At 40.1% G+C, this 27,567-nt stretch overlaps 5 protein-coding genes across 5 annotated transcripts in view; 2 read left to right on the plus strand and 3 right to left on the minus strand.

The window, feature by feature from the left end:
- Positions 1 to 3,198: 3,198 nt before the first annotated feature.
- LOC108065044 (uncharacterized) lies at positions 3,199 to 4,044 on the minus strand. The gene has a single exon (XM_017152899.3). The coding sequence runs from the start codon at positions 3,948 to 3,950 to the stop codon at positions 3,264 to 3,266; it is 687 nt and encodes a 228-aa protein (XP_017008388.2). The 5' UTR covers positions 3,951 to 4,044; the 3' UTR covers positions 3,199 to 3,263.
- Positions 4,045 to 7,999: 3,955 nt separating this feature from the next.
- Positions 8,000 to 10,942, plus strand: Cluap1 (clusterin associated protein 1). Its single transcript, XM_017143815.3, has 4 exons — positions 8,000 to 8,086; positions 8,153 to 9,310; positions 10,419 to 10,694; positions 10,754 to 10,942. The coding sequence occupies exons 1-4, from the start codon at positions 8,065 to 8,067 to the stop codon at positions 10,861 to 10,863; spliced, it is 1,566 nt and encodes a 521-aa protein (XP_016999304.1). The 5' UTR covers positions 8,000 to 8,064; the 3' UTR covers positions 10,864 to 10,942.
- A 221-nt stretch (positions 10,943 to 11,163) lies between these two features.
- The window catches only part of LOC108058867 (uncharacterized), a 32,753-nt gene continuing 16,349 nt past the window's right edge, over positions 11,164 to 27,567 (minus strand). Inside the window, exons 5-7 of the mRNA XM_017143834.3 lie at positions 13,158 to 13,275; positions 12,954 to 13,085; positions 11,164 to 11,826 (exon numbers count right to left, since the gene is read on the minus strand). Coding sequence (XP_016999323.2) covers positions 11,353 to 11,826; positions 12,954 to 13,085; positions 13,158 to 13,275 — 724 coding nt within the window. The 3' untranslated portion in view covers positions 11,164 to 11,352. The remainder of the gene's footprint in view (positions 11,827 to 12,953; positions 13,086 to 13,157; positions 13,276 to 27,567) is intronic.
- Positions 13,955 to 18,232, plus strand: LOC108058866 (protein phosphatase 1H). The gene is made up of 3 exons (XM_017143833.3): positions 13,955 to 14,630; positions 15,745 to 17,210; positions 17,712 to 18,232. Exons 1-3 carry the CDS (start codon positions 14,275 to 14,277, stop codon positions 17,822 to 17,824), a joined length of 1,935 nt encoding a protein of 644 aa, XP_016999322.1. The 5' UTR covers positions 13,955 to 14,274; the 3' UTR covers positions 17,825 to 18,232.
- On the minus strand, positions 19,352 to 25,736 carry S6kII (Ribosomal protein S6 kinase II). Its single transcript, XM_017143832.3, has 2 exons — positions 23,183 to 25,736; positions 19,352 to 23,018 (listed from the first exon to the last, which is right to left on the minus strand). Exons 1-2 carry the CDS (start codon positions 25,329 to 25,331, stop codon positions 22,435 to 22,437), a joined length of 2,733 nt encoding a protein of 910 aa, XP_016999321.2. The 5' UTR covers positions 25,332 to 25,736; the 3' UTR covers positions 19,352 to 22,434.

Consider the following 27,567-nt stretch of genomic DNA (forward strand, 5'->3'; position numbering starts at 1 on the left):
AAAAAATCGGGGAATCGGGAGTTATGCCGACTCCACCCCTCTGTCGGAGTGGGGTGTTGTTGTTGGGGTTCTCGTTTCTCAACTTATTTTTCTCACCTCTATTTAAACACATGGATGACGTCACGATGCTTGTACACAAACACACTTTTAATCTTGAATTGTAACTGAAATTATTATATTATTTATTAATGATAAACATAAAAATCAAATAACTTACTATCTTGAGAAAAACATTTTGGTCGCTGGCGGGATTCGAACCCCTTACCTAACAGTTTGCAGCCAAACACTCTACTAGCTGCGCCAGGGAAGCATCACGAGAGGCGCTGTACAAAGTACATTCTCATTCTGTTCTCTTGGGTTCTAGGTTTATACTCTTATTTATCCATTATGTGTGTGTTAGCTTACCTAAATCCTTATTTGTATTAAAGTATACATATTAATGCGCCAAAAAAAAAAAAAAATACGCAAAATTTGTCCGCCTCGACGTGGGATCGAACACACGCTTCCGAATATAAGCGTAGAAAACAAATAATCCGCTCGCATTAGACCCCTAGGCTACCGATTGGGCCAATTTCTTAAAATGTAAGGCGATTTTTTCTTAGTTTGAAAGAAAAATTTCTGAATAACAGAAAATTTTTTCTAAAAGTGGATAACAAGAGGAGTTGATCTAATCAGGGTAAGTTTTTCTTATTATTTAGAAAATTATTTCTAAAAAATAGAAATATTTTCTGAATTTCAAGGCGATTTTCAAAGTATGGCGATTTTCTAAAATTTAGGGCGATTTTTTTCTGAGTGTATGCTTGTCGTCGGAAACAACTAGTCCATTTGCTACTAGTTTTGCACTAGTGACTGTTAACCAATTTATGGTTTCAGCTGTTAAAATACACTCAAAAAAATATTTTCACGAAAAAACTAAAAATTAATCTTTAAACCATCAAGTGATTGAATTTCACTAGTACTTGACGATGCCTAACTTGACGCTCTCCTAATTTAGTATCCAATTAATAGGCGCGGTCCTTAGAGAATTTCTGATAATTATCTAATCAAATACAGTAAATGATAATTAAATGGAATTATAACAAACTTACTTTTTTTGAGGCAAGTCGCTCTTTCTAGGACTTGAACCCGGGACCTTTGGATTTGTAGACACACTTACTGATTGAGCCATACACGCATCACATTTTGTAATGCCCTAACAAGGTTTATGAATTTTAGTGTGACAAAATTCATAAACAGCGATTTTTCACATATATATTGCGTCGGACAGATTAAACAAAGTTTAAAATAAAACTAAAGCATCACCTACCAAACAAAAAACAAAAAAAAATGTACAGAGACTGGGGATTGAACCAAGGACCTCGAGTGTTTGATTTGTTTAGTGCTAAACTTCCCAAGACATTTACACTCTAGGCTATATTTTTGGATCATATGTGTTTCATTTGCATCTAGTTAAATTCCAGTTGCCTTTTAACTAGACCCTAACATTTATTTGTTCTACCAGTTAAATATTTTAAAGGTTTTTTTTGTCAGAAAGGTACTAGTCCGAGACAAGTTTATATTTTACTAGTTTTGTATTAATAATTTTTTCGACTAGCACAAATTTTCTAGACCCTGTGTGGTCCAAATGCATTCAGACAAATTCCGGTTGCTTTATATTAGTTATTTAACTAGTTGTTTTTCAGACTAGTTCGCATTTTTCCTGCAGGGTTGATACTGTACGATAAGTAATAACAAATCCAAATTTGAGCTTAAATATTTTTTTGGCGGACCCCTAAAAAGTTACAACAGTTAAAATCAAGAAGAGTCGCTATACACACAAAAACATTTGCTTGGTAAAATTGACCAACAAAGATAGTTACGTAACTATTAAAATAGTTACGTGTATTTTGTTTTTGCTTTGGGTTTGTGTCTTTGCTAATTGTGTGTATTTTGTTGTTGTGAAATGACAATTTACTTAGTAGAATTGGGGCGTGTTTGACAATTATTACAGTTGATTTTACCAAGTTTTTTCTTTGTGTGTAGGCGAGTGTAAATACCTGTTATTCTGTTGACATCTTTCGAACGCGCAAACGGCGCGGCGGTTTTACCGCACGATTTGTTTAAAAATATTTTTCGCCTGAGGCGCATTTTTTTTTACAATCCTTGGACAGCGATTTCTTGAACTTTACTTTTATAATACTTTTATAAGTTGATAATCCATTGTCATTCGAGTTCTTAAGGAATCAGTGTCCACCGAGAATATTTCATTTGGGTAATACTTTATATTAGCGGGCTCACCCCCGAAATTCGAAAAAAAATTATCCTCGATGGATTTACGTGCAAAAGACTTGGCGGTCGGCCATGGTTCTCTTGTAATTGAATTCAAAAGTTCCCGGTTTTGCCATAAAGGAGGGCGTTAAAGGAGGCGTGGCGCTCGCAAGTTTATTACAGACTTGCGCTGCGTATAAGCCCAAAAATATGTGTGGGAAATCTCAACCTTCTAGCTTTTGTAGTTTCCGAGATCTCAGGTTCATACAGACGGACGGACATGGCTATATCGACTCGGCTAGTGACCCTGATCAAGAATACATATACTTTATAGGGTCGGAAACGCTTCGTTCTCCCTGTTACATACTTTTGCACGAAAACAATATACCCTTTTTCTCTACGAGTAACGGGTAGAAAAATTTGAATGGCGATTTTCTAAAATTAAGGGTTAAATTTATTTTGAGTGTAGCTCCAAATTTAGTCCATGTTACCTTAGTTTAAGGCTGGGTGTATGTAATGACTTAAAATGCCCCTGCCTTGCAAAGGGTATATTTATTTCAGTCAAAAGGTTGAAACGCAGCGAAGGAGACGAATTTGCCCAATTTGCGAAAATAACGTGGGCGCCAAATGATCAGATCATAGACGAGTCGATCTAGCCATGTCCTTCTGGGAGCTCGGAAACTAAAAGAGACAGAGAGTTTGGGTCGCAAGTTTGTTATGCGAATGTGCCACTCCCACACAATCGCTTTTAATCTTTGTTACCCCACTGTGCGCTGAACTTTATATTATTAAGGAGTTGTGCGATTTTGTTAGGTTCTGTGTTAGTATTTCAAACACTATTTTTACATTTCTTTGTAAGTGTAAAATATTATAAATAATATAAGTCCCATTATCCAGGAGAAAGGAGAGTGTATATATGTATAGTACTTAATTTACATTAGCTGAATGTGATAAAAAATGTTTTGCTTTATTACATTACATTGAGAACAATAAGCCATTACAGACAGCTCGAGTTCCTAAATCTGAGCTGGTTGCTGAAGGACCTCCCCGTTCTGCTGCTCATCCTGCCTAGCGGCCTTTTCTTCGTCCTGTCCTCCGTACAGGTTCTTGTCCACCTCCTCGTCAATTTTACGTTTCTTGTCATTGAGCAGCTCCCTCTGATCGTAGGCCTCTATGCGCTCCTCAAGTTGGTCGACCTCCAGCCACATTTGGGAGGCCAGGTGCCAACGCGGCGGTGGATTGTCGTTGATCTGGGTCATCAGCGTTTCCAGACGTCTGCGATCCCAGTGATTTGCCTTTTCGCGTCGATTGGTCACCAGGGACTTGAGGTAGCTCATCTGTCGTTCGCCGGAGTTCGGGGTGATCCACCGGTCGGCTGTGTGCAGCGTACCGCTGTCCACCGCCTGACAGGCCTTCTCATTTGAATCGGGCACAAAGGGTGGGCAAACCGCTGGTTGTTCACATAGCATGATGGAAGCGGCCAACGGTGCTGCAGGTGGACGGACCGCCAACTGTTGGGACAGCGGTATCTGCAACGCCAGCGGCTTGACCTTGTCCTGGATCTTCTTGCGCTTCGATGCACCCATTGCCAGTATATTAGTTTGGGTGCCAACCGAACGCTGAGATGTGCTCTCCGCCGCCGTCTGCACCACCGGCACCATACTCCGCGATGCGATCTTCGAAATGCGTTTCCTTGGGGCCATGGCTGTGGCTTATGGAATATCCAGAACTTTCACAGATTTTTCACTTTCCACAGAAAGACGTACGAGCCTAATCTGACAGGTTCCAATTGACAGGAAAACGAATAGCCTACTTAATGCTTATTTGCTGTTAGAAGTATTTAGTATATTGGTAATACATATTAAGGTATAGGGCTGCCACCGAAAAATTACATATCATAATGCATTTTTGTAGTCCTTAATAGATTTTAATAGATTCCATAGTCAATACCAATGTAGATTCCATTACGACAAATTCCATTACAAAAAGATTTTTTTGTTTAATACTAATTTTAGTTTTCCATGCAATTCTATTTCACTGTAGACGGCAGTCCACGTAGTGACGAAGAGCACCAGGAAGGTGTGCGAAGGCGAAAATTTACTGAGATGCACAGTGGTCGGGCTTGTATTGGTAGGGCGCACACTGGGCCAGAAAGTTAATTTTTTGGCCAAAAATCTGTAATTTCTTTCCTAGGACAGTTAGAAGGATGCAGTTTTTTGCGTTTTTTTCTTAAAAGATTGAACTTTCCAACGAACTACAAGTAAAATTTCTTGGAATTTTATATGATATAGATAATCCAGACCAAAGTCGGAAAATTTTACGTACTTTTCGGTTTTTTATTTTTAAAAAAATAACTAGAAGACGCACTTCTTCAATTTTCGAAAACAATAAAGTATGAGATAAAACAAACTAAAAAAAATTAACATCACTAAAAAATATTATGTCATTTAAGATTTATGAACCGTTAAAAAGTGCAACTTTCGGAGGCTCCCACATCAACGTTTATCAAACAATCGATTTAAAAAAAATTTCTATTTTTTTGTTCTTGTTACCTTTTAAGTTTTATATAATCAAATTATGTAAAAAAAATTGTTTAAAAATATTGTTTTTTGATTTGTTTAATGTTAATTTGACATATTCTGAAGTCATCACAAAAGTATGCTACATTTTTATTTGCATAGTCCTGATTAAATAGATAGATATAGGTTTGGAAAATACCATAATCGATTAGTGTACGTAAAAAATAGATTTTAGATGTTAGTCACACTAAAATCAAATTTTTGAGCGCAAAATGTTCACCAAAACCTGAAGAAATAAAGTATGGCCTACTCTTGGGCTCTCTTAGATAAGCTCTTCAAAATAGCTCGACTTCGATTTAAGCCTTCAATTAAAACTTAAATTACCGAAAACTAAGGCAAAACCGCATCGAGTCGGTGGGCTACGCTTTTAGTAAATTGATCAACGAATTTTTTTTTGAAGGAATGAACTAATTTGGGGATGGCACTCGAAGGCACTCGAAAAGCAAAGTACTCATTTGCTGAAAAAAAGCGTAAAAATTAACAATTACATTTATTTTAGCAAACAAGTAAGACATACGAGCTATATTATATTTTTTACTTGTTGAAAATAATCCCTTCTGCAAGTTTCGGAAAGAAGTCGAACAGCAACATCAGCATCTTTGACTTCTAAATTTTTTTTCATTTCCATCAATATTTTATGAATTTTTCACTTTGAAAATATGGTAAAAGAAAACTACTTGCCCGAATTCTTTGAAACTTTGGCATAAATTAGTTTAATGTATTATAAAAAGGATCCCAAACTCAATTTGGTCATTTTCTTAAAAAAGAAAAACGTATTTTTGGCCAAAAATCTGATCGGCTGGCCCAGTGTGCACTGGCTGAACCTACTCCATGTAGAAATTTGTACGATTAGGTATTTATTGTTAAGCAACAACAAAAATTCCCACAGTCGTCATTTTGAAAGAAAAAAAACAATGAAAATTGGTTAAAACTATATAAGAACAAGAGAGAACGCTATAGTCGGGTTCGTGTCCCGACTATCTAATACCCGTCACTCGGCTAAAGGGAGTGCGAGGGAGATGGATATATAACATTTTTTGATTACGTATAACGTATAAACCGATTGAAACTAACTAACTTGGGCATATATTAAAATTAAGAAAACGTTTTGTTTTTGGGGCAATGCTAATAATTTATGTTTTAGTCTTTACTTGTTTTAATTAAAAAAAAAATCGGAAAATTTGTGCTGTTGTGTTAATTTTATTTTGAAAGAACAGTTTTCAAATGACTTCATACGAAAGACACGGATTACTACAGGCAGATACATACGGTTCTTTACTGTTTGCCAAACTTGAAAAAATTGAACTGAAAACATATCATTTTCCGTTGAAATCCTGATACGTGTGCTTACTTATTTGCCGAATAACAAATGTATAACCATTCTCAGGCAAATCAAAAATGTGACAAAAAAAACACATATGTATGATTACACTGTGCAACATCAAAAATTTACCTCTATGGCTGCTTTGTTTTTGAATTCGTTACAAATTCCCAAGTTGAACTGCGTTTTCGAAATGGTTCCCCGAAGAAAAAAGTTCGAAAAGTTCAAAGTTCGAAAAATGCTGAAATTGGCCAACTTTCCGGAGATCTTAGAGGCAATCGGATTCATGGTTTGTTTTTTTAAGAGATACACTCTTTATCTTTCAAACCCTATACTTGGAAAATTTTAAGGATTTTTTTTAAGAGTAATGTGAGTAATGTCAATAATGTATAAGTTTCGAAAATTACCAACAGATGTCGCTTTATTCCAAGAAATGACACATTTTGCATTGCACCTGACTACAGCGTTCCTTATTGACTTCGTGTACAGGATGCACAACTAATGGCTTTTTGCTGATTAAAATCTGTCAGTGGCATACAAGAATCCATTAAATTGAACGGAAATTAGAAAAAATCGATGCCAAGGTAATTAAAATACATTTAGAAGAAACTTGAATACAAAGGGCAACTTATAATAATGTGCTTAACAGGCAACAGGTCAATTACGTTGCTATATTAGCTTGACTGGCGCCCTCTGGTGGGTGAACTGTACATCCTCGTGAACATTTCCAAATATGACACACATCCCCTAAATTTTTCAGTGGTAAGGCAACGGGGCAACCGTTGCCTAGGTGAACTCTGTATGACCGACCACAGCAATACATGAAAACGTGTCACACTGGGTAGGAGGGCACTGCAATAAATGCATACAAAAGAACAATAAAAATTAAATTCTTTGGTTGTAAATATTAAAATAATATTCATTCATATTGTACAATTTCATTCAACTTAATTTTATTTTTTTATAATAAAAATTTTTTTTTTTAGTTTTTTGATGTGTAATCCGGAAGTTTGTATGGATTTTTAAGATTTCCATTTATTTTAACTATTTAAAATAATTAGTGATTAAAATAATGTAAAACGAGAAAGGAAGCAAGCTTTGGAAAATTAAAGTTTATGCAGATCGCTTCTATGGCAGCTATTAAATAATTAATTTTAGAAATATTTAAAGCGTTTTACATTTCGATGACTTTATATATTTCTTAAATTGAATACGAAATTCTGAAATAATTAATTAATTAGCTTTAAAACTGAGAGAAACGGACAGATCAACAATAAATTTACTTTACAGGCTCGGTAACGTCTCCTTCATTGAGTTCTAAATTTGTGAAAAAATTACAAATACCTTCTGCAAGGATATAAAAATCAATATTTTCCAAGAAGTCATTCTGTACGTGTCTTGAAATATTTAATTTTTGTGTTGGCCTATTTGTTGTTCCTATCGGCATTGACATATAGTTTATAAAAATGCCTTACACTTAAGTTTACTTGCTGCTGTCTGTGCAAAAAAATCAACATTTACAAAATGGGAAGGTTGACAAGTCTCTTCAAGATTATCTTGATTCGTTAATAATGTTATTTCCATGTTCAGACTATTTTATCCTTGCTCTTCGGTTTTAGGTGAGGGATTGCAGAAAAGTATTATATTATAGGGTATCACATCATTGACTTCTATCCGCTCTAATAATTAAATTAATACATTTTGTTACAAATCGGCTATATCGTTTCTTACGACTATACCATAAAATGCATCTGCTAGTTTTTTTGGCTGTGTATTGTCCGTTGCCTGGCAACCTTCAATTTGGGATTCGGTGGCGCAAACAAAGGCGGCAAAGACCACAACAAATGACGGTGTGGAAAATGCAATTGCCAGCGCAGCCGGCGCAGCAAAAACAGGTGAACACGTCGGAATCCAGGAATGTCCTTCAAGGATGTGCGAGGTGCGTTCTGACTCTGCCCCTTCTCATCCCTTCTCATCTTACGCGTACAAACTTCCCCTCTTGTAGATCTGGGGGAACACCTCAAGTTGTTGGGCTTTCCCCGGGTATTTCCCCTCCAATCCCTGGCCAATAAGCATGGCAGCCTGGCCAGTTTCCACATAGTCTCCGAGCTCCTGCAATGGCTGGCTGGTCTGATGGAACCGGGTGCCACTTTGCCCGGCGGCGTGGAATCAGAGGAGCAGCGGATTCTCCTCGTCCGTTCGGCGACCGAATTTTTTGTTACCAAGGCGGCCATACGCCTGAATCCCCGGAAACTGTATGCGGCCGCAGCGGTTACGGCAGCGGAACTGCAGAAAGTCACCCGACTACTGACGGCCCCAGGACAAAACGAAGGCGATCGCGACGAGGAGGACCAACGGGATCAGTATAGAAGCCTAAATCCCGTCGACATTGGGGACAAAATGGACGAGTTGCGTAAAGCCCGAGAGCTGGCTGCAGATTTAGCCCAGCGAGGCTCCACCATATACGAGCTGCTTTCAAAGGAGCTGCTGAACAAGGAGGCCCGGATGTCCCAGGCCCAAAGGCCCCTGGAACTGCTCAGTGTGGAGAGGACTCTGAAGAACGCCATCCAAGCCAGTCAGGTGCGCCTGCAGTCGAGCAGGGCCCAACTCGAGGCCGGAAAAGTGGAACTAAATGCGCTGGGCTCCAAGCTGCAGCGCCGCCGTGCGGAGCTAGAGAGAACGCGCCAAAGATTGGAGGCTCTGCATCGCATTCGACCGGCCCACATGGCCGAGTTCGAGGACTGTGAGAAGGAACTGCAGCAGCTTTTCCAGCGCTTCTTCCTAAGGTTGCATGTCCGCGATGCTCTGAAGTCCCAACTGGAGTTGCGTACCAAACGTGCCACGCCCATTGCCTCGCCCGTTCTGCAAAAGCCCGCCGAGAGCTCCATACCCTTCATCCCGGAGGGCCTCATTGAAGACGATGACGATGATCTAGACGACGAGGATGAGGACGAGGATGGCGGCGAAGCGGTTTCCGGCCTTGACATGGTGGTAAATGGCAGGAGTGTCTTCGGCCTCGACTCGGAGATACCCGATATTCGGGACGAGGACAAGATGATGCAGCAGAACAGCCTCACTTCGGCACAGGGAAAGCGTCCTGGCACAGCCACCTCCAGAGTACGGCCCACAACGGGAAGAAGCAGAAAGACAGTCTCTCTCACAGGTAAGGAATTACGCACTCCAGATCTTGCACTCATAAACGCTATTACCCAGCGGCGAAAATTGCCATTACAAAATCGATTACGAATGCATTACTTCTCCTCTAGTAATAGGGAAACAATGGATTACAACATGGATTACTTTGCCATAGGCATGGCCGCCTTGTAATGTGGTCGGGACACAATTTAAATTACTATACACACAAAAAAAAGCACGTCGCCGTAAAATCGATAAGTCCATGTAATTTTCTGGTTATTCCTACTCATATCGTTTTTACCTGAAATATTCATCAAATTTACATTAAATATATCATCATTAACTTCGAAAAAGAGCGCAAGAATCAATATGGCGAGCAAAATGACATGAGTGGAAGCGAGAAAGACGTATTCGAAACTCGAACTAACGAACTTCAAGCATGTTTCCTCGCTCGCACTAGAATAAGTTTTGGTTTTCGACCATATCACATTTACCTGGCCCCATATCAAGTTAAAAATGATCTTAAAAAAGGTCGAATTGACCTGCGATTCATTTTTTTTTTGGGTGTAGTAATAGGAAAAGTATACTAGGGCCGAATCACCTTCGGGTCTCCATTACGAATTCAATATGAGTAATTCCACGTGAAACGTGACAGGCCAAGTTGGGTCAAATCTCAGAATCAATCGAAACTTTTTTTTCGATAGAGGATTGAAATATAAGGATCGGTTTTATTTTAACTCTTACCGTTTATTTTTAAAAAATATTTTTCTAATTAAGCTCCGACTTTTAAGTTATGCAGCACTTGAGACTTGTTTGAGATATTTAAATATTTGGTATGCAACTTTCTGGAACATCTTAACTTCTTTCAGAAAAATATTTTTAAAAATTTTTAATTTTTAATTTAAGTGATTTTAAGGGAATTCAAATCGCAATATAATATATTTATACCTGTTATTATATTATATTCGTATTGTATTTGAAATAAGGCGAGCGAAACACATACAAGAAGGCATATTTGTATTAATATTGTTAAGCTGAGTAACAGGTTTTTAATAGTCGAAGCACTCTACTATAGCGTTTCCTCTTTATTGTAAATTTAATTAACATATTTGCTGGTTAATATGATCGAACCACAGGAAGAAACGCCGCAGGACCAGAAGGAGGTGGTGATGCCAGAGCATCCCGAGGATCCAGAAGAGGTGGAGCGACTGAAGGAGAAGCAGGTGGCACCCATCGAAATGGCCGTAATGGACCCGGAAGTAGTATGCTCAATTCACGAGATGATGACAGCAGCTTCGGGAGCTCCGAAAGTGAACTTGATGTGGGCGAGATCATGGGCATGAGTGGGATGAGCGGCATTAGTGGAATAAGTGGATTGAGCCATATTGCTTTGGGAGCCGGTGATGACGATTGTAAGTGGAGAAGCTATTAAGTTCTATTTTAAATACTCTGTACAACTTTTTACCCCTAGTTGATCTCAACTCGATAGATGACATTAGCATTTCAAAGTTAACTGGAGAACTGCCGTTGCGACCTAAGACGGCCAATAAAACAGAGCACCACAGCGATGAGGATTTCTAGGTTAACTAATCATTTTCTACAGATTTTATAAACGCTGCAACAGGGTGTCACTAATAAATACAATATTCTCAACCTGTAATACGGTTATATCTTACCTTCTGAGACTTAAGCAATAAATGAATTTACGTATAAATGCTTTGGCGGAAATAAATTATATATCTTATGGCTCTCATTATAGTATTCGAACATTATACGTTTTTCGCTTTCCTTGCCATTTGAACTTTCTCATTCCAAAATACGTTGGTGTAGTTGAAAAAGTAAATTCCTAGTTTTCATTAATTAATTTATTTCGTTTAATATACATAAATTTATTCGATTCATTAGGTTCTTACAATTAATACGCATATATATATATATAGATATAGAGTTATGGATAGGACTAAAAAAATGTGTAATTTTTCTGTTGAAGCCACTTGAAGAAAGGCTCCGCGAAAAGAATATGTACAAAAGTCAGGGAAATGCGGATTTGTATTGAGGCTCATCTCCCCTTCACATTACCACATCCCGGCAGACGATCTTCGTTTTGGAGGAAGCCCTCTGACCGCCGTACAAGTCCGAGGAGGCTGACGACGAATAGTCGATGTGACTGCCCGCCTGCGACTGTTCCTGCCTAGCCAAGAAGCTATCGGCTATGGCTCGATCCAGACCAGTATATTGGAAATTGGGTGCTCCGTCCAGGACATCGGCCTCTGATTTGCGGCGCTGCCGGCGATTCGCATCCGATTTTCCCGCCCGCCGGCGCCTTCGTTGCCCGTTGATCTCCGCCGACTTGGTGCTCTTGTGGGTCCGATATGTGCCGCTCAAGCTGGCCGGATGGGCGTAGAGCACGGATCCCGGACCGGGCCGCATGTAAGGAAGAGTCATCCCACGGTAATGGGGCGGCAGCGGAGGAACCGGCAGCAAAAGTCCAGCTCCGACACCCGGCGGCGGAGGAGGCAGGCGTGTGGGTGGCGGTGGTGCTATCTGAAATATTTCAAAATTATAAATGCATAATATAAGAACAAAACAAACGAGAATGCTACAGTCAAGTGCCTCGACTATCAAATACCCTACCAAATAGGAGATATGCAAGCATCAAAGCGACACCACTAAAGCAACTGCTTGCATTCTAGTATTTGTTCATACTTTTTAATTAATGGTCCAATTAAAAAAACAAAATAAACACAAAATAATGCCATTTACATGTCATTTGGCGTCAGGCTATTGGTTGGCTTCAGAGGTCCTTTAAGGAGATTATGTTATAGTGGTCGTGGCGAACGGCTGAATCAAACATGCGCTGCGTAGAAAGTTCAAGAATATGGGGTGTTAATCCCAACTTTTTAGCTTTCGCAGTTTTCGAGATATCAGCGGTCATACGGACAGACAGACGGACGGACATGGCTATATCGACTCGGCTAGTGATCCTGATGTCCAACTTTTCGGAGGTATCACAGTCAAACGGATTCTTTGTTTGTTTTGATGTTAAAGTTTAAAAAAAAACACTCTTTATCTTTCGATCCCTTTAGGATTTTAGGATTTTTTTAAAGGGAAAAATAAATTAATTATGTCGCAATTATGTCGCTATAAACAAAGGAAAATGACTCCTTGAAGACTTTTACCAATGTGCTAAAAGTATACTCTATAAAATAGATAAAATACGTGTGTAAAATCCTTGATTGTTGTGTTTATCTATCATCAATTTTATAGAGTATACTTTTGGGAAAATTGGTCAAAGTCGTCAAGGAGTAATTTTTCTTTATTTAAAGCTATGTCGCAATTAATTTATTTCTCCCTTAAAAAAAAAACTCCTACAATTATTCTAAGTAAAGGGATCGAAAAATAAAGAGTGTATCTTTGAGAAAACGTTAACATCAAAACAAACCATAAATCCGTTTGACTGTGATACCTCCGGAAAGTTGGCATTTTTCGAGCTTTGAGGTCCTTGTGCTAAGAATCCTTGCGCCGGGGACTTTTTTGGAAAACACAGTTTAACTTGGGAATTCGAAACGAATTAAAAAATATAGCATCCTTCGATGTAAATTAAAAAAGCATTAATTTTGTTGCACAACGTTATCCCTAATTTGAATATCGAAAAAAGTGATTGGGCTTACCCCACTGCCAGCGGTGGAGGGAATCAGCATGATCTGCCTCGAAGGGGGTGTCAATTTACGAACCGAGGGTGGCGGCAAAGTTCCCATTTGGGTGGCATACATCCACATGGCCGCAAGCTTCTCGCTGTTCACCTGTAGTGAAATAAATCCCATTAATAACAATGTTCGTACCTTTAATTAAAGAAGTTTGTAATTTTAGTCCACCTTCTCAGTCCCATTCAAAGACATTGCCTTAATATACTGATCCACCTTTTGTTGGTCCAAAGCAATTCCCGAAGCATTCGTTTTGATGATGACGTCACGCAGCTCACTGTGCTCCGACCTGCAATAAAATAAAATAAAACTGTTAAAAAAATCGTCTATTTTTAGTGTTAATTAAAACTTTAAATAATTAAGATATTTATACGCTTTTCACACTGCCATTGTTTGGTTCCTTTATTTTACTTAGTATATTTATTTTACATATATGTATGTATCGGAGAGCCAATTTGTAAATTGTAAATTGGACTTAACAGTAATTTTTATTAAAGTTAAAAGTCACTTTGAGTAAAAATGTCATTATCCTATATCTTATACATAGATCTGTTCAAGGTAAGTATGTTAGCCTTCACTCGAGAAAGCGGCCCCAAGAACATTTTTTTACTTCGGACTAATGTCCTCTGTAATGTAATGTATTTTACAGTGGTTCATGTTTTATGTACGTAAGAACCTTAACGGATGTCGGTTAAACGTGCTTCAGAGGTTTCTCAATGTGCACAGACTGGCGCAACCGATGTAATTTCATGTTTGCCCCCCTTTTAAGTATGGGAAAATAAGAGGTTGTCATTTCTTAACGACCGAATTCAATCAACTATTGTGAGAGAATTTTTGATTTTGTTTGTTTAAATTAATATAAATATTTGAGTATTAACGGAAAAAATACCACTGCTACAGAAAAATGCCAGATACTTTAAATACAAATTTTTAGTATTATCCGCAGCGCGTTCTAGAACGTCGATATTTTGAGTCACTGCATGCACGGCCACACTGGGCTCTAATCGATTTATTTGTAAAAAAAAGAAATCTTAAATCCGCAAAGTTTTCGCTGATTAACGTAAAACTGTTCGCCCCGTAGCCTAGTGAATCAGATCGGAGACCCCACGTCGCCGCCTACATAAGCCCGCATACTATATACCCGATATTTCAGGAATTAAACCAAATCAACTATAAGAGGCAGCAGCACAACAACAACGCAAGCTCGCCACGTCAGTGGGAGTGAGCGAGAGCGCGTTAGCGAAGCGCACGAGAGGGAGCAAGAGGGATAGATTGCAAAAGTAGAAATATGTTTAGTAACATTAAGGAGCGTTTTATATCGGCCATCGCGCCGGATCTGCCGCCCCTGCCAGGCACAGGCGAGCGGGGCAGTGCTTCCGGAAGCGGTCACCATCACAATGCGCCGCACCAGCGCCTCCGGTTCGGCGGTTCCGGCGGTCAGCCAATGCCGGACAAGTTTCCCTACGCCCGGCCGCCCTTTCTGCAACTTCTCACATCGGACGAACTGCGCGCCTCGGCGGACCACAATGTTCGGCCCATCATCGTTCCGCGGGACATCAACCTGCTGCCCTGGGGCACCGGATACGCCGAGTGCGTCAACTCCGGGAAGTCAGAGTGGAACGAGGACCAGGGCGCCTTTTGCCGGTGAGTGGGCCAGCCGATGGAGGTTACCACATCTTTCCTTTGATTTGGTCCTTAAACTCATCTGTTTGGGCCTAGAAAAATCGCATATAAGTGGGCCGGTCCAAGAGGTGGATTTAATCACCCATTTTAGTCCTATACTAAATTGTTCAGCTCTTTTTTAAACCATGTATGCCTAAAAATGTATTACAATAACATCGTACAAAATGCAAAAATGTTTCATACGATTTCATTTGCATTATAGACCAGAGATCTAGGTTCATTGCCATTATATGAAGGGATCTTCTTGATATCAAAAAAACATTTCACTCAAAGCCATGTACATTTGTATATTTATTCTGAAGAAATTGTTTTACGCTGTCAATAATTTTATTAATAATCTCTACCTCTCTAATCGCTAGATAGAACAATTTTTTGTGTTCTTGATAAATAGTACAAAGAAATATTAAAGCGATAAGGTTTTTTTGTTTTAAAAAAAACTTTGCAGAGGGCAAACTACTCGCAAATATCAATATAAATTCTACGCTATGCCTTTTAATACCATATTAAGATATTTTATGAAGCCAACAAATATGACAAAAACATGTGTTGGTTTCTTTTATTATTCAAAAAGCCTTGTTTGCTTTTGCTAACATCTTCCTCTGAAGGTTGCTTCACCATTACTAAAACTCGTGAGTTAAACATTAGGGAATGTAAATATTTATTTCTATTTTTTCTTTGAAAAGTGTCAAAAATCTTAGAGGAACAACTAAGATTATTGTTTACACACGTTTAAGATAGCGTTTTGATTTAGGTGCATGTCACTTTTCTAGTCCCCTACAAATGGCGCGGCTGAGAGTTTTTATAAAAAGGTTTCTGGTAGGGAAAATTATAGTTATGTATTTATATTGTTGTTCATGATATCAAAATACCTTGGTACAGTTCTTAAGGAACAAGCCTTACAACTTATGTTAGCGATAGAGCCGAATAAAATGACTCAGGGAACTTGTAGAAACCCAGAAAACTTTGCCATTAAGATCAAAACAGTTTTAGATAAAGAAACTTCTTTTAAAGGCCCATATTGGAATTGTAATGTATTGTCATCCATCTAACCCTTTTTATTTTCTACAATTTCCAGACAAGTTCTTTCGGATCCGGAGCACAAGCACCCAGATCTCCCGTACACATACTTCGGAATTTTCGACGGACACGCCGGATATGGAGCAGCACTGGCGGCCTCGCATCAGTTCCATCATATCCTGCACGAGAAGCTAGTGGACTGCCTTGAGCTGCTCCTGCCACGGGATGCGGACGCCACCAGTGGCGGAGGGGATGGCACAAAGCTAAATCCCACATTCCCGCACCCCATCTACTTCCAGCGCCGGGTGACCAAGGACGAGCTAATCATCGGTGCACTGGAGAGTGCCTTTTTCAACATGGACTCGCTGATAGCGCAGGACAGTGATCGTTATCGAGATGCCGGCGGCTGCACCGCCTGCGTTTCATTATTTATTGATGGCAAAATGTATGTGGCCAATGCCGGCGACTCAAGAGCTGTGCTCTGCCAGCGCCGTGCCACTCCCGATAGGCCACAAACGGATGCGCACTCTGGCATTGAGCCGGATCCACTCGAAGCTAGCTGTTACCCAGTGCCGTTCTCCGCGGATCACACGCCCGAAACGGAGCGCGAACGCTTGCTGAATGTGGCCAGATTGAAGCCACACCTAATGGGCCAACATTATGTGGCAATGGAGTACGCCAAGCGGCCGCACATCAAGGACATGGGCCAGCGCATTCTCTGCCGGCAGGGCACTATGCGTGGCTGGACCTACAAGACGCTGACCAGGGAGGATCTCCGCATGCCGGTGGTGAATGGCGAGGGCAAGAGAAGCCGCTTACTGGGCACACTGGGAGTGACGCGTGGCTTTGGCGATCACGAGCTACTGGCCATCAACACGGGTATACAAATAAAACCCTTCCTCACCCCCCATCCCGATGTGAGGCAGCGAGATCTTACGCAGGTGGTTTGCATTTCGGATGAGGACAACCGCGACGGAGATTATGGCGTGCTCGTAATGGCCACTGACGGCCTTTGGGATGTATCCGAAAATGAGGGCGTTTCACGCACTGTCTTCCAGACGCTCTCCAAGTATCCTACGGAGAAGCATCGCTATACGATGGTCGCCCAGGAGCTGGTGGCCCGGGCTCGCGGAAAAATCAACGACTCTGGGCATTGGCGTCTCGCCGATAGCAAGGCAGCAGCCACTGTTGATGATATCTCGGTGATTGTGATTCCGGTTAGCCAGTATTACAAGGAACATGTGGAATGGACGCAGAACTACAAACGGGATCTCGAGCATCGACGGCGACAGGCACAGGCGAACATGGCCCAGGAGGCAGTCAATGTCCTCAATGGCGTAATTGCCGAGGAAGCTCACGTCGTCGAAGAGGAGGAGGAGGGCGAGGTGGTTGTGCACGAGGCAAGGACTTCCCAAAAGCAATCGGAGAAGCAACATCAGGTGGAGGAGGCAGTCGACGAGAACCTGGTGGTACATCTGACCCCTTCGCTGGAGCAGGTGCAGCTAAATGACACGGATTTAGCAGGTAAGCGCAAACGTCCACGTTATTCCACAAAAAAAAGTAGTTTTGACAACCTTAAATCTCCTAATCAAAGGTCAAAATAATACGTTTTTCAAATCAATATTGCGTCAGCCTTGATTTAAATTGTTAAAAATTCATTTCCTGTTTCGAAATAAACTGCTTCAAATGCAAAAGCCTCATTTATGCAATACTTTTTGTTTTCGGATTAGAAATAATTCTACATTAATTAAGTTGTTCTAGAACACAGAAATAGTAGCACCCATTCGCCAAATTAAACAAAAGTGAATTGACCAAATATTTTGAAGTTCTTCCTAGAGATCCTGGATATCTCTAATTTTAAATAAAATGTCGTTTGCATTTCTGAAGGTCTATATTTTTATATAGTTCGACAATTATTGTTCACATAAATGAAAAAGAAAAAAATTGTAGATTAGCCTATTCAAGAAAAACTGTTAGAAATTACCAATATATTGCCTAAAGCAAAACTTATTTTATATATTCCAGCGTCCGACATCGGTAAGGAGAAGGACACTGATAAGGACAAGGACGTCTCGACAACTCGGCAGCATTCGCAACCATCGCTTCAAAAGGGTCGCAAGGGCAAAGGCAAGCACTAGAATATATGTCCTGCCACACAGACCGATGTATTAGGCTTATATTAAAAGGATAAAGATGCGACAGTTATTGACACATCTATATATTTTTACACTCCACACACAAGAACAAATTCAACACATTCAAAGTTTCTACATAATTTGCTTATGTACAAACCAAAAAAGCAAGTCAACTTAATTGCAATGTACAATTATTTGCTGTAATTAAGTGTATTTATTTTGATCGAAAACGATTAATGAATGAACAAAGCCCCAGAGTAATGCTGGACAATTTTTCAATTAACACAAATTAAAACCTTATGATTCCAATTGAAAACATACAAAATCAGAAATTAAAAAGTATTTTAAGCTGTGTAAAACATAAACAGAACAATAAAGTAAAATAAATCAACAATTACTGTTAAATAGAAACGAGCGAGAGTTTTTTTGAGATTTTCCACTATAAAATGTTTTTGAAGAATTCAGCGTCACTGGTATCCAAAATAAGGTTTTGAGCTAATAATAGGTCACCATTTCGAAAACTGGTTAATTGAATCGTCAATTGAAGGAAGGTTTTCTAGATGAGGAAGCTGAGCTTTAATATGTCTTTATTTTTTGGTCTATTACCGAGGTATTACTACATTCAGTCAGTAGTCCCGAGAGAATTAAGTAAGCACCCAAATTATAATTGACTACAGTAAAGAATCTTACCAATAAAACAAGAGAGAACGCTATAGTCGAGTCCCTCAACAGTTATATTCAATTACTCAGCTAACCAAGTTCATTTATTAACTAATAATCCAATATAAAAATTGTTTGTCATTTCGATAGATATTGACAAATAAAATACATTTCACGTACATTTCTTTCAAAAATTTGGGCGCCACAAATTTTTGATGTTTGTGGGCGTTAATGTGGGCGTGACAAAACATGGGTTTCTTAGGCACTTGTATTATCTCGCACGCTAATTTTAAGCTCTAGCTTTACTTTAATTTTTTTATAACGCACAACTATTTAATAAATTGTCAGATTTTAGATAGGTTGATGGGTATTCTTAAACTAAACAAAATCAAATACTTTTAAAAAATCTGGAATAATATTGGCGCCAGAGAAATTTCAGTGTTAAGGGCTTTTGTTGACGTCACAAGAAGTTGGCATAAATTTTTCATAGATAATTTTGAAACAAATATTTTTCAGTAAAAACTGAGGATCCTGATCATATATATTTTTCGACCTGCTATACATTATTCTCTTTTACTCTACAAGTAAATTTTCACATTTTTGAACATATTTGAATAAGCAATTAGATATAGTGTAGTAATGTTAGATACCGACTTTTATTGTAAGTAGGTCATTTTGTAAACACTGTGAGGAATGCCGTCCCAACCCACTATAATTTGTTGATAAGACCTTATCTAACACGATAAAACCAGAAATTATTATTTTGCTGTATGCTTATCAAACCATTGATAAACGTAAGCCGCAAATATAATAAAAATGCACTGCCTATGTACATATCCACTATATGCAGTCCCTATTAAATCAAAACAATTTCGAACTTTGAATGTTTATTTCTTGTTTCAAATCATCTCTCTTGACTTTTTTTAGGATTTAACTTTACAATAACTTTGAATCGATTTCGATTACAATAAAAGTGTTGCTCAGTAATTTGTTAAATAACTCATTTGGTTTTATGAGATTTCTTTCATACGAATATATAGTTCTGGAAGCTGTAAAAATCTACTAAGAAAATATATGTACGTAGCATCCGTATATATATTTGGTGTGTGTTTTTTTAGGGAATTTAGTCGACGTCCAGGTCGAGTTTGAGGTCTGATTATAATAATTTAAGTGAGTGTTGAACGCTGGGATCAAAATCTTGGTTATTTTCCTTTGCTTGGGGATTGTTTGCCATCTCTGTCTTTTTTGGGTAGGTTTTTTATCAAACCGGTAATATTTTTTAATTGTTATTATATGTAGGTCACAATATAACAAATACATATGGGCTTCAAATAAATATTGCTACATAAATCTTTACTAACCGAAGGGTCCGTACTGACATTAAATTCTGAAAGAGTTTAATCATAGCAATAATCTTTCTTTTATTTAATTTTGTACAAATTTGTTGAAATGTTTTAACATATGGTAATTAACGGAACATTTCTGGAATTTTTTCTATCATGTTTTGAAACTCTAAATTTGATTTGAGTATTTATGTTGAAACTTTTGCTTCATACTGCTCAATATCTTCTACAAATTTATCGAAGCCACATTTTTTTTAACTTTTATTTCAGGGTGTTTTTGAAATGAAATCATTTTTAAATCAAAATTAAAGTTAGTGCCTTTTAAAATTTTATTTACTCCTCAGCTAGCTAATTTAATATATATTTTTGGATAAATATACGTAATCCCCCTTCACCTTTTTCCTTCACACCGCTAAAATACACTGTTTATCATTTGGTGAAGTTATTTGTTTTAAAATTTTTTGCAAGTTTAACTAACATTTTCTAGGTGGTGTATATGCAATTATTGTTTTTTGTTAGCAGTAAGTTTAGTAGTGGCACAGCGCGTAAATCTTATTAGCATACACACACACACACGTACACAAAACACATACGCACACTCTCAAAGCACACACATTCAGCCAAATAAGCCCCAAAAATGTCGGAGAAACTTTTGTTTTCAAGATGACATAGCTTTCTTAAAAAGTGATTTCGATTCACATGAATCTTGTACATATTTTTATTCGTTTTTGTCCCATTTTTGTTTAGTATATATCTTTTAATAATTATTTTAACACAGTTTTTAACAAGTTTTTCTTGGCAAAAATTGAATTGCAAACGAAGTAGCGAAAAATTTGCTTATAGAATCACATTTTTAGTTGTCTTTCTTGTGGCAAAAAATAGTCTGATCGTTTGATGTTTAACCGATGGGGCGACACAATCAAATCTGTATTATAAAGTTTATTAAAGAAATGACTTTACGACTTCGGATCTGAACCACCGTAGTGTAATTTAGAACATTCAAGTTAAGGTATTGTAAAGCGATACAACTTCTGTTGGAAGACATCAGCAAACGAAATGGGAAACCAATTTGATGTTGTCACAACTGTTTTTCAGTATGTACACGATGAGATGAAACTTTTAGTACTATAAGACAGTGAACATGTTGGATTTAGGATTTATATCCTTGCAGAGGATATTATAATTTCAGGCAGAAGTTTGCAACGCTTTGAAAGAGACGTCTCCGACCCTGAAGTATATTGGTACATTTATTTTTGATCAGAATCAACAGTCAAGTCGATCTAGCCATATCCGTCTGTCATTTTTAAAGCTTTAGGGATGAAACTTTCCTAATAGTCTTATTTCTTTTGCAGGTAGAATATTATTCGGAACGGTTCGGATCAGACAACTGTATCCTATACCTTCCATAGGAAGGATCAGAAATGAGTTGCAAAATAATAAAAAATGGCCATAATTTGTTATTGGTTTTACAAATACACATATAAATCAAAATGTTAAATATTGTGCGGCTATTTATTTGGCTGCCAAGGAACGATCTGCAAGGGTACATAAACTTCGGCTTGCCAAAGTTAGATTCCTTTCTTGTGGGCTAGGAATTAAATTACAAGATGTACTATGTTACATATGGGAATAGCTTTAAAAGAATATGTTAAACAAAATGATCTGGTTTTAATGTCCTTTGCCTTATAAATCCGAATATAATAGTTTCATCCCACGCTTTAATGAATGTATGTACATAAACAGTATAATTTCGTCATTATGTAAATCATCTTATAGTTCCTTAGTTATTTGTGCAAATTGACATTCCAAGTAAAATGTTGTGGGAAACTCTTGGTTAGTTTTCTTTTGTTTTTTTTGTCGACTTATAATCTTTTTACACAGTTTTTTAGCTTCATTATGTTTTTTTTAGTTTGGCGATAAAAGTTAGTTATAATAATAGAAAATGGATTGTGGCTCTTACTCTTGTTTTTTTTTTTTGTGTATACTTTTTTTCGCTTTTCATTTTAATTATAATTAATTAGTTTAACAACAATAACACGGTGATGTTGAAAAATTTAGCTACGATTAATTTAATTAAAAATATGTATGCATTTTGTTTTATATGTTGTAAACTTGTGTGTGCGAATTTCGATTTTAAGGATAAATACTGTGGGATCAGGCGTCATCTGAGATGATCCTGGCGCCACATACACATATGCTCTCGAGGCCCTGGCTTAAGGAGACGTTATATAAATAGCTATGTATGTATATAGATGTATAACCGTATCTTTATAGTTATAGATGTGTATATAGATGCCCCGCATTTTGCTTTTTGGCCTTGGCATCTTGGTATGCTTTCATATAAAATAAATAATTAACACTTTTTGTCAAATACTTAAAATGGGGCCCAAACTCCCCAAAAGACTAAACTACGCGCAGCTTGGCGCTGCGGCAGCGTTTGCGGGGATTGCCCAGCAGATGTGGATGTGGACCAAGCTTGTGCACATTGCCAATGACGAGACGACGCGGTATGGCACAGCAGCATTGGATTAGAATACTATAGAGTCGGAAAACTAGCCGAATTATTTGCCTCTTGGCCTGGCGCCGCGGACACCATGCTGCGGCCCAGGATTAGGAGTGCAGGTTGGCCCTATCTTTGGCCCGCCTCTTGGCCAACATCGACAGTTCTACGGGGCCCACATTGGCCGCCTGCGGTATGGCAATGGCCCGAAACGTGGCATCCACAGCTCCCCTTAAAGCCATCGAAATGTGATTCTGCTGCTGCTGCTGGGCGCCTAGCGAAAGTTGCGATCCGGGCGCCACTGCGTACTCAGTGAGCTGCACGCCGCCGGCAAACTGTTCCCGCAGCCAGGCATGCTCAAGAATTTGTGCTACCGTCGGCCGATTCTCCGGCACTATGTGCAGCATCTGGCGCAACAGTTCCTTGGCTGGCACGCTGACCAGTGCCCAGCGACTGCTGGTGAAGTCAATGTGCCCCGACCCGATGCGCTTCAGTATTACGTCCGGCGAATCGTTCGGAGTGCTGGCAAATGGCGTCCGGCCGGATAGCATGATGTACAGAAGGACGCCCAGCGACCAGATGTCGCAGGCCAGGTCATAGCCCTGCCGCTTCAGAACCTCGGGCGCCACAAAGTTGGCTGTGTAACAGGGCGTCATCAGGAGTCCGTTGTCTGCGCGCAGCTGCTTGGCGAAGCCTGGATGGAAATCGAAAGGTTATTCCTGGTCCACAAGAAAGGAGTGCTCTGAGAAATACAGACTTGCAATTGGTTTCCTACTTAAAGTAAGTCAGCTTTTATAAACTGGAGAGCCGACTGCAAGTCTATATAACGAGGATAAGCCCACTGATCCCCACACTCACCCAAATCGCAGAGCTTTAGGGTTTCGGGAGTCTGTCGCATGCTGGCATATATCATATTCGAAGGCTTCAGGTCTCGATGCACAACGCCATGTTCATGGAGATACGCTACCGCGGATGCAATCGTCCTTAAAACGGCGCTCGCCTCGCTTTCGCACATCTGACCTACGGCCAGTATGCGATCGAGCAGCTCCCCGCCTTTCAGGAGCTCCATTACTAAATAGGCGGAGCCCGCATCCTCGTAAACCGAATACAGAGTGACGATATTTGGGTGGTTGCCGTACCTTAACATAATCTCCACTTCCTCCCAGCAATCGGCGGACGTGGATGTGGATGTGGATGCGGCGGCCACAGCGGCCTTTTCGATCACTTTAACGGCGTAATGCTTCTTGGAGGCGCGATGCTCGCACAGTCGGCAAACGGAGAAAGTTCCACGTCCCAGTTCCTGCAGCAGATTGTACTCAGCATGGAAGTTGCCGGGCAGGACACCGGGTAAAGTTCGAGGCGCACCCGCCGGAACAGCGGGAATAGGAGCTATATTATGCAGTGGACTAGCACTGGTGGAGCAGCTATTGGAGCCGGCACATTGGCCTTCCAGGAGGACAGGAGCCACGAAGCTAAAGCCACGGAAAATTTCATGCGCAGATGCGGAGATTGGACCACCCGGTGAGTCCCTGGGGGACTTCGAGGTGTACTCCACATCAAAGTAGAAGGCGTCGTCACGGCTCACCGCCGGTATAAAAGGCGGACGCACCTGCTTTCGTTCCAATCTCACCCAGTCGATGGTGGCGAAGAAGCAGTGCGCCTTGATGTCCAGTATTCCTTGGGTACCCGCACCCAGGCGATTCTGGGGATTTCTCTTGAAGAGCGCCCGTAGCAGCGACTGCGCCTCCGGCGACAGATTTTCCGGCATGCCCAACTTGCTTCTTAGGATCTGATTCATAGTTTCCTGACGGGTTTGGCCATGAAACGGTAGGTTCCCTGTTAGCATTTCGTACATGAGCACCCCGAAACTCCACCAGTCGGCGGCAAAATCGTGTCCCTTCCGGTTCACAATCTCCGGCGCCATGTACTCCACGGTACCGCAAAAGCTGTAGGTCTTAGATCCATCCAAGGGCTGCTTGGACAGACCGAAGTCCGTCAAGGCTATATGACCATGCTCGTCGAGTAGTATATTCTCTGGCTTAAGGTCCCTGTAGATGATGCCCAGCGAGTGCAGATGGTTCATGGCCAGCGCCAGTTCGGCCAAATAGAACTTAACGTCTTCTTCGGTAAACATCACTTCCTTGGACAAACGGGTGAACAGATCGCCGCCACGAAGGAAATCCAATATCAGGTAGAGTTTTCCGGGCGTTTGAAAGGCATAGTGCAGGCGCACGATGAAGGCATGCCCCACGTCCGCCAGGATCTTGCGTTCGTTGGTACTCCGGACGCGATCCTTGACCTTAAGGGTGGCCTTCTTGAGCACCTTCATGGCGTACAGCGTACCAGCATCTTTCCCGATAATCTTCCGCACCAGGAAGACCTTGCCAAAGCTGCCCTCGCCTAGGACACGAAGGAGTTCGAACTGCGACGGGTCGGCCTTGTCGTGACCCTCTTTTATGACCTCTTTGAGCTCGAATTCGTTTTCGGTCTCATCCAGCGGTTCGGTTCCAGCTGCCCCTTCTCTTCTGCCTCCCTGGGACTCGGAATCACTCAGCTCCATGAGTTCCGGCGGCGGCGGCGCACATAGTGTTCGATGCACCGGTCTTTCCCTGGAAAAATCCTCTTCTGCCGCCGGCGAGATGTGATGCTGCTCGAGGGCAGCTTGCAAAGCGGATTGCTGTTGCACTTGATGCAGCTGCTGCTGGCGACGCTGCGATGAGGTCACCGTGGTGACGGAGGAGGTGACTCCGCTGCTGCCGCCGCCACTCTCCTCGTCCTCGGTGGGCGTGTGCTCCATGGGCGTGACCGCGAGGCTGCTGCAGCCGGAAGAGGTAATCTGCATGCGCTGGCGCAGCTGCAGGCCCAATCCGGTGCTACTGCTGCACTGTTGCTCCGCATTGTTGTTGCTGCTGGTGGAGGACACATGCTGCTGCTGCTGCTGCTGCTGCTGCTGCTGAGGCTGCTGAGGCTGCTGGCGGAGATCCTTTTGGGAATCGGCCAGCGGCATGACTTCGATAGCTGCTGGCGTTGTGGGACTGCTGTTCCTCGTTTCCCGTTTTTCCTTTACTCGACCCACCTGCTTTTCCTCCTCCTCCTCCTCCTCCTCCTCCTCCTGCGCCTCCTCGGCTCTTCCCCCTCCTTCCGATTTCTCTTTTCTTTTTTATTACTTCCGCTGCGTGGGCGTCGCTGCCGACTGCGCTGTTGCTTCTCCGGATTTCTCTGCTTTCCGTGCTGCCCTCTACGACCAACAAGCTGCACTTTTCTAATGCGCCCCCGTTTTATACGCCGTCTGCTTTGCTATCCGCTCCGCAATCCGCACAGCTGTGTTGCTTCTTATCACTATTATTTACACATTAAACAATAAATAAAGTTTTTTTAGTGCTGCAAAAAAATCGATGTTAACATCGATTACAGCGATATTTTAATGAAAACATCGATTACGTTCTTTGCAATCGATGTTTTCGTATGTCGGTATTTCACCAAATTTACATACTCATATCGACGAAATCCGAGAGCGAGAGGCGAGAGTCTTCGGAGAGCCGCAGTTCGTAGGAGAAACGAACAAAATACCACAAAAATATACCAATTTTGAATACGTTGCTAGCCGCCTTAAGTGAACTCGGGCAAAAGAATAAAATACTATGCTTTTGCCTCTATTATCGTTGCTACAACTGAAAATTAGTTCTTAGGAGTTGTTTAAAAAGATGTGATGCAAACATTTGTTGCGACCCATTCACACAGACGCCGATGTTGCAAAAGCTGAGATTTCAACCTATCTTTCTTTATCCAAAAAATTTAAAAAGGCCCAAGTAAAACAATTAAAAAAAATGAATACCAACAAAATAGTGGTGCTGTACAGCGGTACTAAGTCTAACTACGGAAATATCACAAAAATACCAGAAAATACCATTGCACACGGCTGCTTAAAATCGCTGTTGCAATTTTGACCGCCTGGAATAATGCCGTGCACCACATTTTGTTTTGGCCTTTCCCGCCTCTATTGTCATATTAAAATGTATCCCGGAACCTCATTATAATGTCCAGGACAATAGACTTGACTTCTCCGACCAATCCAGTGAATTTCCGAAGAGTTATCAGTTCGAAATTGAGTTTTTAAATCAGGGGGATTCCCTAAACTGTTGAATTGCCGAATTGTTGAATTTTGGTCAGCTGTTAATCAGCTGTTCCATACAAAGCCAACTTTCAGAAATTTCAGCAATTCATCAGCCTCGGGGCTGTTGAAAATTTTGTTGAATTGCTGAAAAGCCAGAGTTGTCACCTTTTTTTAAAAGTCGTGGCAACTCTGTAACATTTTAGTATCACCATTACGCATTATTTATTTTAAAATCAACTTAGAAAGCATATTTGTGGTTCTTTTTACCTTGGTAACACTTTTAGACCGTAACTAGCAAAATTAAATCAAATTTTACATGCTTTAAGTTCCGTGAAACTTTTCAACAAATAACAGCTGTTTGAAAATTCAACAGGAACTATTTTGGGTCGTTCCCTTAATTGCTGAAATTTTTTGTTGAATTTTCAACAATTCAGCAATTCAACAGTTTAGGGAATCCCCCTAGAAACTGACGAAGTTTTTCAGAAAATGGCTTTCCTTGGAGCCATTTCAACTTTTTTTTGCAGTGTAGTGATGGTTTCTTCTTTTAATCTCTACTACAAAGTAATCTCAATGCCAAAAACCCATAGTTTGCAGCAAGTTCCATAAAAAATAACCATATTCAGCGAGAGTCCCATTATTCGTTGAACCTTAAAATTCGGATTTTTTGTTGCTTTTGTTGGAAAACTAAGTGTTTTCGTTGAAAATATGTGATTTTTGTTTATGTTTTCGGAAGATATTAGCATTATAAAATTAGTATATAAAATAAGTTTTTGAGTTGACTAGGGTCTAACGCGTGCGTGCGTGAACATGTTATTCAAGGTTATAGCCGCAAGTGTGGGCTCAATCCCACGTCGAGACGGAAAGTTAATTTTTATTTATTATTTAGCTTTTTCACATTTTAATTTATATTTATGGATACCCCGTTACTATACTTCTCTCTCTCTCTTTTTCACTTGCTAATTTACAAATTTTGAAAAACTGAAGTGTGATTTTGTTGTGTTTACAAATACCTATCGAAAAGTCGGACAATTTATTCGAAAAGCAAAATTACCAAAATGAATAACAATATTGTATGTTCTAGGTATGTACACATGTATTTGTTAAACTAAAAAGAGATAAATGTAAAAAA

The sequence above is a fragment of the Drosophila takahashii genome, chromosome X (genome assembly GCF_030179915.1).
Source record: "Drosophila takahashii strain IR98-3 E-12201 chromosome X, DtakHiC1v2, whole genome shotgun sequence".
In the NCBI taxonomy this organism is placed as follows: Eukaryota; Metazoa; Arthropoda; class Insecta; order Diptera; family Drosophilidae; genus Drosophila; species Drosophila takahashii.